Source organism: Loxodonta africana, chromosome 1 (assembly GCF_030014295.1).
Source record: "Loxodonta africana isolate mLoxAfr1 chromosome 1, mLoxAfr1.hap2, whole genome shotgun sequence".
In the NCBI taxonomy this organism is placed as follows: Eukaryota; Metazoa; Chordata; class Mammalia; order Proboscidea; family Elephantidae; genus Loxodonta; species Loxodonta africana.
In genome coordinates this window covers 160,032,683-160,046,997 of record NC_087342.1, presented here as the reverse complement: position 1 = coordinate 160,046,997, position 14,315 = coordinate 160,032,683, and the positions used below count along the sequence as shown (strand labels likewise).

Genomic DNA, 14,315 nt, shown 5'->3' with positions numbered 1-14,315 from the left:
TTAGGATGATGTTGGCTGTTCACTTTGTATAAATGCCCCTTATTATGTTGAGGGATATCCCATCTGTTCCTATTTTGCTGAGAGTTTTTATCACAAATGGGTGTTGGACTTTGTCAAATGCCATTTCTGCAACAGTTGATAAGATCGTGTGGTTCTTTTGTTTTATTTATATGATGGTTTAAAATAATTGTTTTTCTAATGTTGAACTATCCCTGCATAAAAACAAAAAAAAAATTTTTTTTTTTTTATCCCTGCATACCTGGTATAAATCTCACTTGGTCATGGTGAATTATTTTTTTCGATATGTTGTTGAATTCTATTAGCTAGAATTTTGTTAAGAATTTTTGCATCCAAGTTCATGAAGGATATAGGTCTGTGATTTTCTTTCTTTTTCTTTTTTTTTTTTTTGTGATTGTTTTACCTGGTTTTGGTATCAGGGGTATGCTGGCTTCATAGAATGAGTTTGGGAGTATTCTATCCTTTTCTATGCTCTGAAATACCGTTAGTAGTAGTAGTGTTAACTCTTCTCTGAAAGTTTGGTAGAACTCTCCAGTGAAGCCATCAGGGATGGGGCTTGTTTTTGTTGGGAGTTCTTTGATTATCTTTTCAATCTCTTCTTTTGTTATGGGTTTATTTAGTTGTTCTACCTCTATTTGTGTTAGTTTAGGTACATAGTGTGTTTCTAGAAATTCGTACTTTTTTTCTAGGTTTCCAAATTTGTTAGAGTATAATTTTTCATAGTAATCTGATATGATTCTTTTAATTTCATTTGGGTCTGTTGTGATATCGCCTATTTCATTTCTTATTCAGGTTATTTGCTTCCTCTCCTGTTTATCTTTTGTCATTTTGGCCAATGGTTTATCAATTTTGTTAATTTTTTTCAAACACCCACCTTTTGGTCTTGTTACCTCTTTCAGTTGTTTTTCTGTTCTCTATTTCATTTAATCCTGCTCTGATTTTAATTATTTGCTTTCTTCTGGTACGTGAGGGTTTCTTTTATTGCTCTTTTCTATTTGTTCAAGGTGTAGGGATAATTCTTTGATTTTGGCCCTTTCTTCTTTTTGGATGTGTGCATTTATTGCTATAAATTGACCTCTGAGCACTGCTTTTGCTGTGTCCCAAAGGTTCTGATAAGAAGTGTTTTCATTCTTAAAGGATTCTATGTATTTCTTTATCCCATCTATAATTTCTTCTATAACTCAGTTGTTTTTGTGCAAGGTGTTGTTCAGTTTCCATCTGTTTTATTTCTTTTTCCTGCTATCGATTGCTGCTTTTGTGGCCTTATTGTCAGAGAAGATGCTTTGTAATATTTTGATGTTTTGGATTCTGTTAAGTCTTGTTTTATGACTTAACATGTGGTGTATTCTAGAGAATGTTCCATGTGCATTGCAAAAGAAAGTATACTTGGCTACTGTTGGGTGGAGCGTCCTATGTATATCTTAGAGGTCAAGTTGGTTGATTGTAGCGTATAGATCTTCTGTGTCTTTATTGAGCTTCTTTCTGGATGTTCAGTCCTTCACCAAAGGTGGTGTGTTAAAGTCACCTACTTTTATTGTGGAGCTGTCTGTCTCGCTTTTCGATGCTGTTATAGTTTGTTTTATGTATCTTGAAGCCCTCTCATTGGGTGTGTAAATTTTTAATATGGTTATATCCTCCTGGTATATTGTCCCTTCAATCAATATGTACTGTCCTTCCTTATCCTTTGTGGTGGATTTAACTTTAAAGTTCATTTTATTAGAAATTAATGTTGCCACTCCTGCTCTTTTTTGATTGTTGTTTGCTTGATATTTTTTTTTCCATCCTTTGAGTTTTAGTTTGTTTGTGTCTTTAAGTCTACGGTATGCCTCTTTTAGGTAGCGTATAGACCAATTGTGTTTTTTAATCCATTCTGCCACTCTCTGTCTCTTTATTGGTGCATTTAGTCCATTTCCATTAAGTGTAATTATAGATAGGTATGAGTTTAGTGCTGTCATTTTGATGTCTTTTCTTGTGTGTTGTTGACAGTTTCTTTTTTCCATTTAATTCTTTGTGCTCAGTGTTTTTTCTTTATATATAGTCTTTTCCTCTTTTTCATTGTTGTTGATTTTGTTTTTGCTGAGTCTATGTTTTTGTTGTATTTTATTTTGATATGTAGGATTCTTAGTTTCCTTTGTGGTTACCTAATATTTACCCCTATTTTTCTGCGATTAAACCAAAATTTATTTTTTTATGTTACCTTGACTTCCTCTCCATATGAAAGATCTATGACTACATTTTTTAGTCCCTTGTTATTAATTTAATGTTGTCATGTTTTACATTATGACATCACTGTTCCCCTGTTTTGAGCGTTTTTTTTTTTTTTTTAATCTTGATTAATTTTTGTGATTTCCCTATCAACGTTGATATCTGGTTGCCCTATCCTCTGTTGTCGTCTTGGGTTGATGTCTGATGTTAACTGGTTTTCTAACCAGAGAACTTCTTTCAGTATTTCTTGTAGTTTTGATTTGGTTTTTGCAAATTCTCTAAACTTGTGTTTATCTGGAAATGTCCTAATTTTGCCTTCATATTTGAGAGAGTTTTGCTGGATATATGATATTTGGCTGGCAGTTTTTTTCCCTCAGTGCTTTATATATTTCACCCCACTGCCTTCTTGCCGGCATGGTTTCTGCCGAGTTGTCTGAGCTTATTCTTATTGACTCTCCTTTGTAGCAGACTTCTCGTTTATCCCTAGCTTCTCTTAAAATTCTCTGTTTATCTTTGGTTTTGTTAAGTTTGACTATAATATGCTTTGGTGACTTTCTTTTGGGATCTATCTTATGTGGGGTTCGATGAGCATCTTGGATAGATATCTTCTCATCTTTCACGATATCAGGGAAGTTTTCTGCCAACAAATCTAAACAATTCTCTCTGTATTTTCTTTTCTCTCTTCCTCTGCTGGTACTCCAATCACTCTTAGGTTATTTCTCTTGATAGAGTCTGTCTTGGTTATCTAGTGCTGCCATAAGAGAAGTTCCACAAGTGGATGGCCTTAACAAAGAGATATTTATTTTCTCATAGTCTGGTAGGTTACCAGTCCAAATTCAGGATGTTGGCTCTAGGGTATGGCTTTCTGTCTGTCATTGCTGGAGGAAGGTCCTTGTCCTCAATCTTCCCCTGGTCGAGGAGCTTCTAAGGTGCGGTGACCTTATGTCTAAAGGACATGCTCTGCTCCTGGTGCTGCTTTCTTGGTGGTAGGAGGTCCCCCTGTCTCTGCTTGCTTGTGTCTTTTGTATCTCAAGAAATTGCCCCAAAACACAATCCAATCCTATAGGTTGAGTCCTCCCTCACTAACACAACTGTGGCCCATCCTCCTTCACTAACATCATAGAAGCAAGATTTACAACATATAGGAAGATCACACAATACCAGGAATCATGGCCCAGCCCAACTGATACACACATTTGGGGGGGGGGACATAATTCAGTCCATGACATTTCACCCTTTGGCCCCCCAAAAATCAAATCTTTGCAACATGCAAAACGTATTCACCCCATCGTATCATAGCGAAAGTCTTAACTCCAAGTCCAAAATCCAAAAATTTCTCTTTATCTGTGAAATCTGGAACACAAGTTATTTGTTTCCAAAGGTACAGTGGCAGAGCTGGTGCACAAGCTAGACATTTCTATTACAGATGGAAAAACTGGAGGAAAAGAAGCATAATAGACACCAAGCAAGTCAGCAGAACACATTACGTTAGCCTTATAAGCTTTGAAAATAGTTCTCTGTTCTCTGAAACAATGTACACAATGGCCATGACCTCCAGATTCTAGGTATTAGACATACTCTCCAGATTCTGGGTGGAGGCCCCTCGGCCCTGGGCCTTACCTCCGCCTTCCAGGCCTACTGGGATAGCAACTCTGCTCCCTCTGCTTTAGGTGCATAATTCTCCTAGCCCATCTGAGTGGCAGCTCCACCCTTAGAAACACCAGAGGCCATGGCTCCACCCTTTGAAACCCATGAGGTCATAGCCATACCTTTTGAGACTGAGGCAGCTTGGCTTCTTGTGTTCTTTTGTCTCTTCAGCTTCTGCTTCCTAGTTTCTTGGCCTCTCAGCATCTTGGGTCTCACACCCGTATCTGCCTTGCTGAGGCAAGGGTTCCAAAGCTCTCTAGCTCTACTGATAAGTGCCTGGAGGCTCCCCACTTTGCCAGGAAGTCTCCTGTGCACAGGTACTCAGCTCTCTCGCTTCGTGGGTTGGTTCCAGTGCCATCTCATACTGGTTGCCTAGTTCTGCTGCTGTTGGTTCTCTGCTCCTGCCATTTCTCTGTCGTTGCAGGTTCTCTGCTGCTGGTGGTCCTCTGCCATCCATTCACAGTTTGAAAACCACTTCCACATTTTAAGTATCTGTTAGAGCAGCACCCCACTCTCTTGGTACCAAATTCTGTCTTGGTTATCTAGTGCTGTCATAACAGAAATACTGCAAGTGGGCGGCTTTAACAAAGAGAAGTTTTTCTCGCAGTCTAGTAGGTTACAAGTCCAAATTCAGGGTATTGGTTCCAGGGGAAGACTTTCTCTCGCTGTCACCTCTGGAGGAAGGTCCTTGTCCTCAATCTTCCCTTGGTACCAAGAGAGTGCAGGGACCCCATGTCCAAAGGACGTGCTCTGCTCCTGGTGCTGCTTTCTTGGTGGTATGAGGTCCCTCTCTCTCTCTGCTTGCTTCTGTCTTTTATATCTCAAGAGATTGCCTCAAGGCACAATCCAATCCTGTAGATTGAGTCCTGCTTTATTATAACAACTGTGACCCGTCCTCCCTCATTAACAGCATAGAGGCCAACATACAGGAAAATCACACAATATTGGGAATAATGGCCAGCACAATTGATACATACATTTTTGAGGGTACCTAATGCAATGCATGTCAGAGTCCCACATGATTCTTAGGGTTTCTTTTTTTTTAAATTCTTTTATCTGATATTTCTTCAGATATATTGGTGCCAAGTGATTTATCTTCAGTCTCACTGATTTTGACTTCCATTTCCTCAGTTCGGCTCCACTGACTTTCTGTTGAGTTGCCTTATTCTGAAATTTTATTGTTAACCTGAGTTTCTGATTGCTGTCTCTCTATGGATTCTTGCAGCCTGTTAAATTTTTCATTATGCTCTTGCATAACCTTCTTAGTTTTCTCCACTGCTTTATCTGTGTGTTCCTTGGCTTGTTCTGCATCTTGCCTGATCTCTTGAAGAGTTCTGTAAATTGATATTTTGTATTCTCTCTCTGGTAATTCCAGGAATACCTCTTCGTCTGGAAGATTCCTTGATATTTTGTTTTGAGAGCTTGGTGAAGCGATCATGGTCTACTTCTTTTGTGACTTGATATTGACTGCTGTCTCCAAGCCATCTACATGTTATTGTATTAATTTATATTTGCTTACTGTATCCTAGCCTCATGCTTTGTTTTGTTTTGATATGCCCAAATAGGCTGCTTGAGAGAGCTGACTTAATTATTTGTGCCTTTGAAGCTCTAACATCCTGTCACCAGATGGCTAGAATTGTTACAAGGTATATGAGCCTAGGAGTCCATTCACTTTTTTTGTGTGGATTCAGCTGAGGTGTTCAGGTAGTTGGTCACCAATTGTGCGGTGCAGGCTGTGTCCTACAGTCTTAGAGGGGTAGGAGTCGTTGGTATAGGCACAGGTATCTGGTTGCAGCACAGGGTCACGCTCCAAGCAAGGCAGGGGGCTTACAACCATCACCCGAGTGTCTGTGAGGAAAGCACATCCCTGTTCCCTAGAGTACGCAGATGGACCATGGGCACTCAGTGCCTTTAGTTGTGAGGACTGTGAGGTACCACTTATCCTTGGACCCCTGTTGCATGTGGCTAGGTGTCGTGGGTGGAGCCACCAGTCCTCAGGCCCCTGATGGGTGGGTTAGGACCTTGCTTAATAGACAGAGCGGTGTCAAACATCAAAAACTCACCTCTTCAGCACACAGCTGAAACAGTTGAAGTCAGATCTCAGGCACATACACCATTGCAGTCTGCCATCAAGGGCCTAATTCCTGAATTGGTCCCACACAGGTCCATGCAGGCGTGAAAGCCATTCAAAGTCCATGAACTGTTTGTGCCCGGACAGGAGCTGCTTCTGCCCTGAGTTCCTAGTTTAGGGGAGTTGGCAGATTATCTTTTCCCCTAGTTTTTAATTTATTCCATCTCCAAGGCTGGGAAAATGGCTCAGGGTGCGCAGGAGGAAAATCGACAGCCACTGAAGCCAGCTTGGGGGCTGGGGGCATGGTAAGTTAGATGCAAGTACTTAGCTTTTGCCGAGAGCACTGCTCTTCTCTGATTCTGGAGGCGTGAGTAGACTGTGCGGCTCACTGTCTCTCCTTAAGGAACTCGCGTCCCAAACACCACCAGCCCCGCCACGGTTGCACCAGGGAATCATGCCTTAGAGGCTCCTATTCCTACCAAATCAGGTCTGGCAATTCCTCGCCACTTCTGAACTGTCCCTCTCTCCCCCTGCTGCTCAGTCCGATTTCCTAACTTTTCCTTTGATGTTCAGGGCTCCTAGCTTGTCATATATATTATTGATTCACTTGTTTTTTCGGGTCTTTGTTGTGAGAGGGACCACCAGAAGCATCTGACTACTCGGCCAGCTTGTCCTCATCTGTGCTAAAAAATCTTTACCTTCACCATTTTTTTAATGATTCATTGTATCTCCATTGTTGGCTTAGAGAGTCAACAAAAATGTTGAAGACTCCGAACTAGATGGATTGAGACAGTGGCTGCAACAGTGGGCTTAAGCATAACAACAATTATGAGGATGGCGCCGGACTGGGTAGTGTTTCGTTCTGTGTTACACAGGGTTGCTATGAGTCAGAACTGACTTGATGTCACCTAACAACAACATTGGTTTCAATTTCATACTGTTGCTGTCGTTAAGTTCTGTTTGAGGCAATTTAAACTTATAGCAACCCCAAGCGACAGACTACAACTGCCCCATAGGGTTTTGTAGGCTGTAATCTTTATGGAAGCAGATCACCAGGCCTTTTTGCCACAGAGCCACTGGGTAGGTTTGAACCGTCGATGTTTCAGTTAGCAGTTGAATGCTTAACTGTGGTGGCACTGAGATTCCTTCTATTCCATACTAGTATCTAAATAAATAGTATCTAAGTATGGCAGGAAAAAAGGTCAGAAAATAACAATTAATGAAATTACTTAGAGAGATAGAATTATATATCAGAAGAAACAGCAAGGGTTAAAAAAGTTGAAAGTCATCACTTTGGAAAAGACTATAAAAATGCAATGCTTCATATGTAGGTATTTGTACAGCAACTTCACACTTATGCTCCTTTTGGTTTTGACAGAGAAGTGGCTGTGTTTGCTCGTTTGAATTCCAATTTAAAAATGGATTTGCTATGTTTAGTAGGGATGAGAATTTGTTGCTTATAATTCCCATCATGTTTTCTCTGATCTTGTTTAGTGATTGTCTCTTATTTTTCCTAGAATGGCTTATCAGTATTTTACACATAGTAGTCACCCAAATTTTTTTTTGTTAAAATAACATTGAAGGAAGTGAAAGGAAGATGGTATGTGATGAGGTTGGGAGGGAGACGGGAACTATTAATAGGTCTTTCCTGGCCTTATAGTCATTACAAAGAGTTTTGATTTTATTGTAAATGCAATAGATAGCCTCTCATAGTTTTTTACAGGGGTGACAGGAATTGATATACACCTTAAGCAGATCATTTACTTAGTTTATAGAGGAACAAATAAGGAAGTGGGGACACCTGTTAGGAACCTGTTAGAAACCCTGTTGCAGTAGTTCAAGCAGAGATTATGGGACCTACACAGAAAATCTAGAGTTCCAAAGTATATTTTGGGCATTAGCTTAGTAAGACTTTGATGGATTAGGTATGAGTTTAAAGGAAATAGGGGAATCAAGAATGACATACAGACAATTGGTGACATCATTTAATGAAATAGAGAAAATGTGGGCAGTGTGAACAGGTTTTGGGAGAAATGGAAGGTGTATTATTTTACCGTCTGAGCAATCCAAGCATAAATGTCAGGCATTTGACATGCAAGATTTGGAGTGTAAAGGAGAGGTCTTACATAAGTGTTTCAGAGTCATAATTATTTAGAAATAAAGGAATTGATGAGATTATACATGTAGGAAGAGAGGTACAGAGAGGAGGGGCCTCAGGACTGAGTCCTGAGGAGATTCTATGTAGTGGAGTTGAGGAAGAGGAGCCCATAAAGGAGAGGTAGGAGAAAAGACAAGTGAGGAAGAAAGAAGCCAGGCAGTATGTGGTGTCAGTAAAACCAAGCGTTATCAGTGGCACTGCAAAGGCAAGTTATTTGAGGACAGGTAGTGGCTATTAGATCAGGCAGCATAGATTTCATTGATGACCTTAGTAAGAGCACTTTTTGTGGAGTGGTAGGAGCCAGATGGGAATCAGTTGAAAAAGTTGCACAAGGGACAATTGCTGCTAATATGGCTGATAAAATTTTCTGTCACTATCTACTGATTAATTATTTAAGCTGTAATTAACATTGCCTATTTTGATTTCAGGTCAAGTATCAGTCCTCCACTGCAAAGCAGACAGTATTAGGCAACAGTGTGTAATATTTCTTCATTATGTTAAAGTTTTCATCTTCAGGTAGGATGTCAGCTGAGTATTTTGATTATTGCATGAATTTCTAACTGTATTTTCACTAGGACTGTGGTTGTTTATTGTATCTAATTGTGTTTTAGGTACCTGAAAGTACAAAACACTGGGAGTCATATTCCTGTCCATCCCTATGAGGCTCTAGAGGCTCAGCTTCCCTCAGTGCTGGTTGATGAGCTTCATGGATTGCTCTTGTATGTTGGACATCTGTCTGAACTTCCCAGTGCTTCTATAGGAGCATTTGTAAATCAAAACCACATTAAGGTTTGACTTGTTTTATTTACTTTTTAATTTTTTTTTCTCCCCACAAGGAATATTTATTCAAGAATGAGAGAAATTAGTCAAGAATGCAGCTTCAGAACCAGAGTACCTGAGTTGAATTCTAGCTCCCTCTTTTATTAATTGTGTGCCTTTGGACAAATGGCATCTCTGTGCTTCAGTTTTGTTATCTGTATAATTGATATAACTCCATAGAGTTGTTGGGAGAATTAAGTAAATAAATACGCACAGTGTGTTTGGAATCAATTTTAGCTCTTCTCTATTCCAGATCGTGATAGTATAATTGTTTAAAAGTTTCAATGCCAATACAGTAACCTTTATTTTCTAAAATTTCTATCGTCTTCCTCATTGGTAAAGGTTGGGCAAGCTCTGTTTTATATTATAGAAAGATTCTAAAAGATAACCTTGTAAAAAAGACACTTTTAAAACCACATGATGTCTGTTCTGACTTTTGAGACCTTTTTGGAATGTGATTAGAATTGTATTGACTGTGCCTTTTTTTTTTTAATACCTGTGATTATCATTCCCTCAAAGTTTGGTTTTTAAAAATTTGTAGTGTTGGCATAGTTTATAGATAAAATTAACAAATTCTTTGTAAGAAAATGCCAACTTACATAAAAAATGACAAGTTATAATAATTCACCATGTTAGCTGTTGTTGTTAGATGCCGTTAAGTCAGTTCCGACTCATAGCAACCCTATGTACCACAGAACGAAACACTGCCCAGTCCTGCACTATGCTCACAATCGTTGGTATGCTTGAGCCCATTGTTGCAGCCACTGTGTCAGTCCATCTCACTGAGGGTCTTCCTCTTTTCCACTGACCCTGTACTTTACCAAGCATGGTGTCCTTTTCCAGGGACTGATCCCTCCTGACAGCATGTCCAAAGTATGTAAGACACGGTCTTGCCATCCATTCTGGTTGTACTTCTAAGACAAATTTACCATAGTATTCTCTTAAGTCAGAATTCCTTCCATTATATTTGACTTCACCAATTTGAATAATGTACAGATGTTAGGAACCTGTCTTTGTCAAAATGTAAGGCACAATTAGATGTATATATTTCTGTGAAATTTAACAAGAAATAAAATGTGATTCCTATCAGGGATCAATGTATATAATAATAATTGAATTCACAGACTAATGTGTCTAATCCATAGAAAACCAGTATATAATTGTTTTTAATCCATGTTATTTAGTAAAATAAATATTTTACTAAAGTAAAGTAAAGGAAACCCTGGTGGTATAGTGGTTAAGAGCTACAGCTGGTAACCAGAAGGTCGGCAGTTCAGATCCACCAGGCACTCCTTGGAAACCCTATGGGGCAGTTCTACTCTGTCCTTTAGGGTCGCTATGAGTCGGAATTGACTAGACGGCAACAGGGTATTTAGTAAAGATTCATGGGTAGATTGTGGAGGAAGAAATATTTTTCCTTTTCCCTTCTAGCCTTCGTAAATTAGACTGATTTTTATTCTGGATATCCACCAAATACATAAGAAAATAAAAATAAATAATTTATTGGCAGAAATAATGTTTGCAAGGGTCCTCATACTGGGCTTTGCCTTTCGTAGACCCTTTAATTGGGCACACTTAAAAAGATAGGTTATTTGAAGATCGAAACACTGAATTAAGCAGGGGAATTAATAATCTTCAACAAATAAACAGAACGGCCCACTAAAATACTGTTTTTTCCTGAAACATGAACGCATCTTAGAAAATAAAAAGCACCACAAAATAAAAAGTACCTTTCAATACTTTATGTATTTATTATATTTTGCCAAGCTTATATATGAAAGGTGTAGTTTTAATTGGTAGTTTCAGTTAACCATCTGTCTTATTAATTTTTAGTAACTTTTTTGTTAAAGTTATTATTTGTTGGATATTATGTATTACAAATATTGTATTTATCATTTCTTTTGCACCATTTAAACTAAATTGCCAAGTAGATGATTTAAGTGTTTTATATAGTTATATTTGTCTTTTTTTCCTTAGGTATATTCTCTATGCTCTTGTTGAAAAGTATTTTTGTTTTTTATATTTATCTCTTTAATTTCTATTTTTAAAATGCTTTGAGGTGGGAAATCTAACTTTATTTTCTTACAAATAGATTCCTCTGTTTTATTGAATGACCCTTTACTTCTCTACTGATTTGAGATACTACCTTTCTTTCTTTCTTTCCTATTCTTGCTGTTTTTTATTTATTCCTGTGTGAATACTGTTTTATTAGTGTAGCATTGTATTTTGTTGTATTTTGCCTTGATAAGGCAAGTCCCCTCTCCATCATTATTCTTAGTTATTTTAATGGAACATGGTGTATCTTTGTATTTATTTTTATAATGATGTCAAATGTTGACTAGAAGAAGATTTGATAACCCAGTACAGCACAGTAGTTAAAAGCACTGGCTTTTTAGTCAAATAGATTTGGGTTTGAATCCTAATTCATGAATTAAGAGGTAAAAATCTTCACCTTTCTTAACTTCAGTTTCTTAATGGGAATTAGAATAGTGTCTACTTTGTGGGGTTGTAATGAAGTGTATAAAACCAAAAACGAAACCCATTCCCATTGAGTCAATTCCGACTCATAGTGACCCTATAGGACGGAGTAGAACTGCCCCATAGGGTTTCTAAGGAGCAGCTGGTGGATTCAGGCTGCTAACCTTTCGGTTAGTAGCTGAGCACATAACCACTGTGCCACCAGGGCCCCAATGAAGTATATAAGTGTTTAGTACATGGTAATCTAAATAAAGTTATTACTAAAATTATTTAAAGAAGGTCCATAGGAACTCAGTAATGTGTGTGTGTGTGTATATATATATATGCAAACCCTGGTGGCATAGTGGTTAAGTGCTACATACAGCTGCTAACTACAAGGTTGGCAGTTCACATCTGCCAGGTGCTCCTTGGAAACTCTATGGGGCAGTTCTACTCCGTCCTATAGGGTCGCTGTGAGTCGGAATCAACTCAATGGCCGTGGGTTTATATATATATATATATATATATATATATATTCTAGCTAAATGTTAAAAAAAAAATCATAAGTGTTTTAAAGAATTCATCTGCTGCCTTGCAGTTTTAGTAGGATCAGTGGGCAGTTGGAAGGGACCTTTACTATACAAGTCTATTCAGCAGGTAGATCTGTCTTAAGCCAACAGATGAAAAAATATCCTGCTTTCAAAGATCTCCAATGGAAGAATCCTCTAATGAATGAACCAGACAAAGATTTTCCCGGAACTTTTAAGTAGTGGGAGATTAATTGGTTCTTTATCCTTGTGCTTACTGAATAGTGTTGTGACATGCTGTTGGATACCTGTTATGAATCTCAGTCTCAGTTGATAATGTCATTCACAGCTCTTTGCACCATCATGGCACCTGTTACATCTCCACTTAGATATCCATTGGCTGGTGCTAGAAATTCTTCATATCCTGGGTGATAAATTGAGTAAGTTTATGGACTTTTTATTTATGCTGTTTTTTAATCTAAATTTTTATTGTATTGTTTTCTAAGATTACACAAGTAATAAATGCATTCCAATTGTTGAAAACCAAAAATGCAAGTAGTAACCATAGTAAAAAGTGAAATTTCTACTCCCTTTTCCCGGAAATAACTACTAGGAACAGCTTGATCTGTTTATCTTCCTGTACTTATTTTCTGTATGTTTATGTACATGTATGGAAACACATAAGGTTAGATTTTTGATTTTATTTCCACTCACAGATGATACTTGTGTGGTCTTTCATTTAGCAATTTTTTAGATATCCGTTCTAGTTAGTATACATACTGTACTTTTATGCAGATAATGTGACCTTCTGCCTTTGTTTGCTGGCTGTGCCCTTCCCCTGAGGCACTCTCACAAGCGGGGCCTTGCCAGTTTTCTTCCACATGTTGCTGTAAAAAAAAAAAAAGAATTAGCATTGCACGCTTACAGGAGTACCTTGTGGTGGGGGCAGAAAACAAACACAGAAGGCACTGCATTATTTGTGTAAAAATATGGTAGTTCAACTTCATTTGTCTTAAAGACTGCATGTTATAAATCTACTAGTCTTTATTTGGACATGTCTAGTTTTTTAACAGAGCCCTGGTGGCACAGCGGTCAAGCTCAACTGCTAACCAGGAGGTTGGAGGTTCAAGCCTACTAGCCACTACATGAAAAAAAGATGTGGCAGTCTGCTTCTGTAAAGATTAGAGCATTGGAAACCCTGTGCGGCAGTTCTACTCTGTCCTATAGGGTTGCTATGATTCAGAATCGGCACCACGCCAATGGGTTTGGGTTTTTTTGGTAGTTTTGAACATTTAAATTGTTTTCTTTTTTATGTTACAAATAATGTTTTGGTGAACATCCTTGTTTACATATACTTTCTCAAATACATCTAGAAGTTTTTTTGTTAGATAGATTCTCAGACATGGAAAGGCACAGTGCATTTTTTAATATTCTATACACTGCTCTGTTGTTGTCCATTAAGTCTAACCAGTTTATATACTAACTGTGAATGTGCCTTTGTATCATACTCTTGCCAATAATAGATACCATCGATTATTTTCATTTTTTGTCTACTAATAGAAATGGTATTGATTGTCTTTTTTAGCAATTTCCTGATTACCAGTGAAGTTGAACTTCTTTGTATAACTGTATTTGTTTCATTAATTACCTCTTTATATCTTTTGCAGATTTTCTAGTTGTGTTATTTTCTTTATTAATTAGTCAGAATTTCATATATATTATGGATTGTAATCCTTCGTATCATAAAACCAAAACTCATAGTCATTGAGTCGATTCCAACTCATAGCAACCCTATACGACAGAGTAGAACTGCGCCATATAGTTTCCACGGAGTGCTGGTGGATTTGAACTGCCAGCCTTTTGGTTAGCAGCCGTAGCTCTTACTACAGGTTTATTTCTCGGTCCTGCTGTTTGTTATCTTTTGATGCCCTTCGCATTTTAGGAGTATTCTTTAAATGTTAATTATCAGTTATTTAGTAGATTATCAGTTATTTAGGGTGTAAAGATACTCATTACCCAATACTTTGCTTTTCAGTGAATTAAAAATAAACCAAACCAAACCCACTGCTGTCAAGTTGATTCCGACTCATAGCAAATTAAAAATATGAGTATATATATGCATATGTGTGTATATTCCCTTACATCTGTACAGACAAACATATGAAGGTACACATATATCATTTCCCCCCTTGTATAGACTCTATTTCAAATAATATTTCCTTAGAGCAATGGTCAAATGGACTTACTCTGACATCAGTACAAATTTTGATATCTATTACCTTGCTTTCTTTATTTTATACTATCAAAAAATTACATGTGATTAATTTACCTGCAGTTATTAAAAGAATAATGTTTTAAAGGCTTCGTTTGTTAGAAACATGAGTGAACATTTTCTGGTGTTCCCCTTCCTTTA

General features: G+C 37.7%; 1 protein-coding gene across 1 annotated transcript in view; it reads left to right on the top strand.

Annotated features, from left to right (window-relative positions):
- The window catches only part of MMS22L (MMS22 like, DNA repair protein), a 152,398-nt gene that overhangs the window by 12,531 nt on the left and 125,552 nt on the right, over nucleotides 1-14,315 (top strand). Inside the window, exons 5-7 of the mRNA XM_023543655.2 lie at nucleotides 8,528-8,615; nucleotides 8,711-8,888; nucleotides 12,252-12,342. Coding sequence (XP_023399423.2) covers nucleotides 8,528-8,615; nucleotides 8,711-8,888; nucleotides 12,252-12,342 — 357 coding nt within the window. The remainder of the gene's footprint in view (nucleotides 1-8,527; nucleotides 8,616-8,710; nucleotides 8,889-12,251; nucleotides 12,343-14,315) is intronic.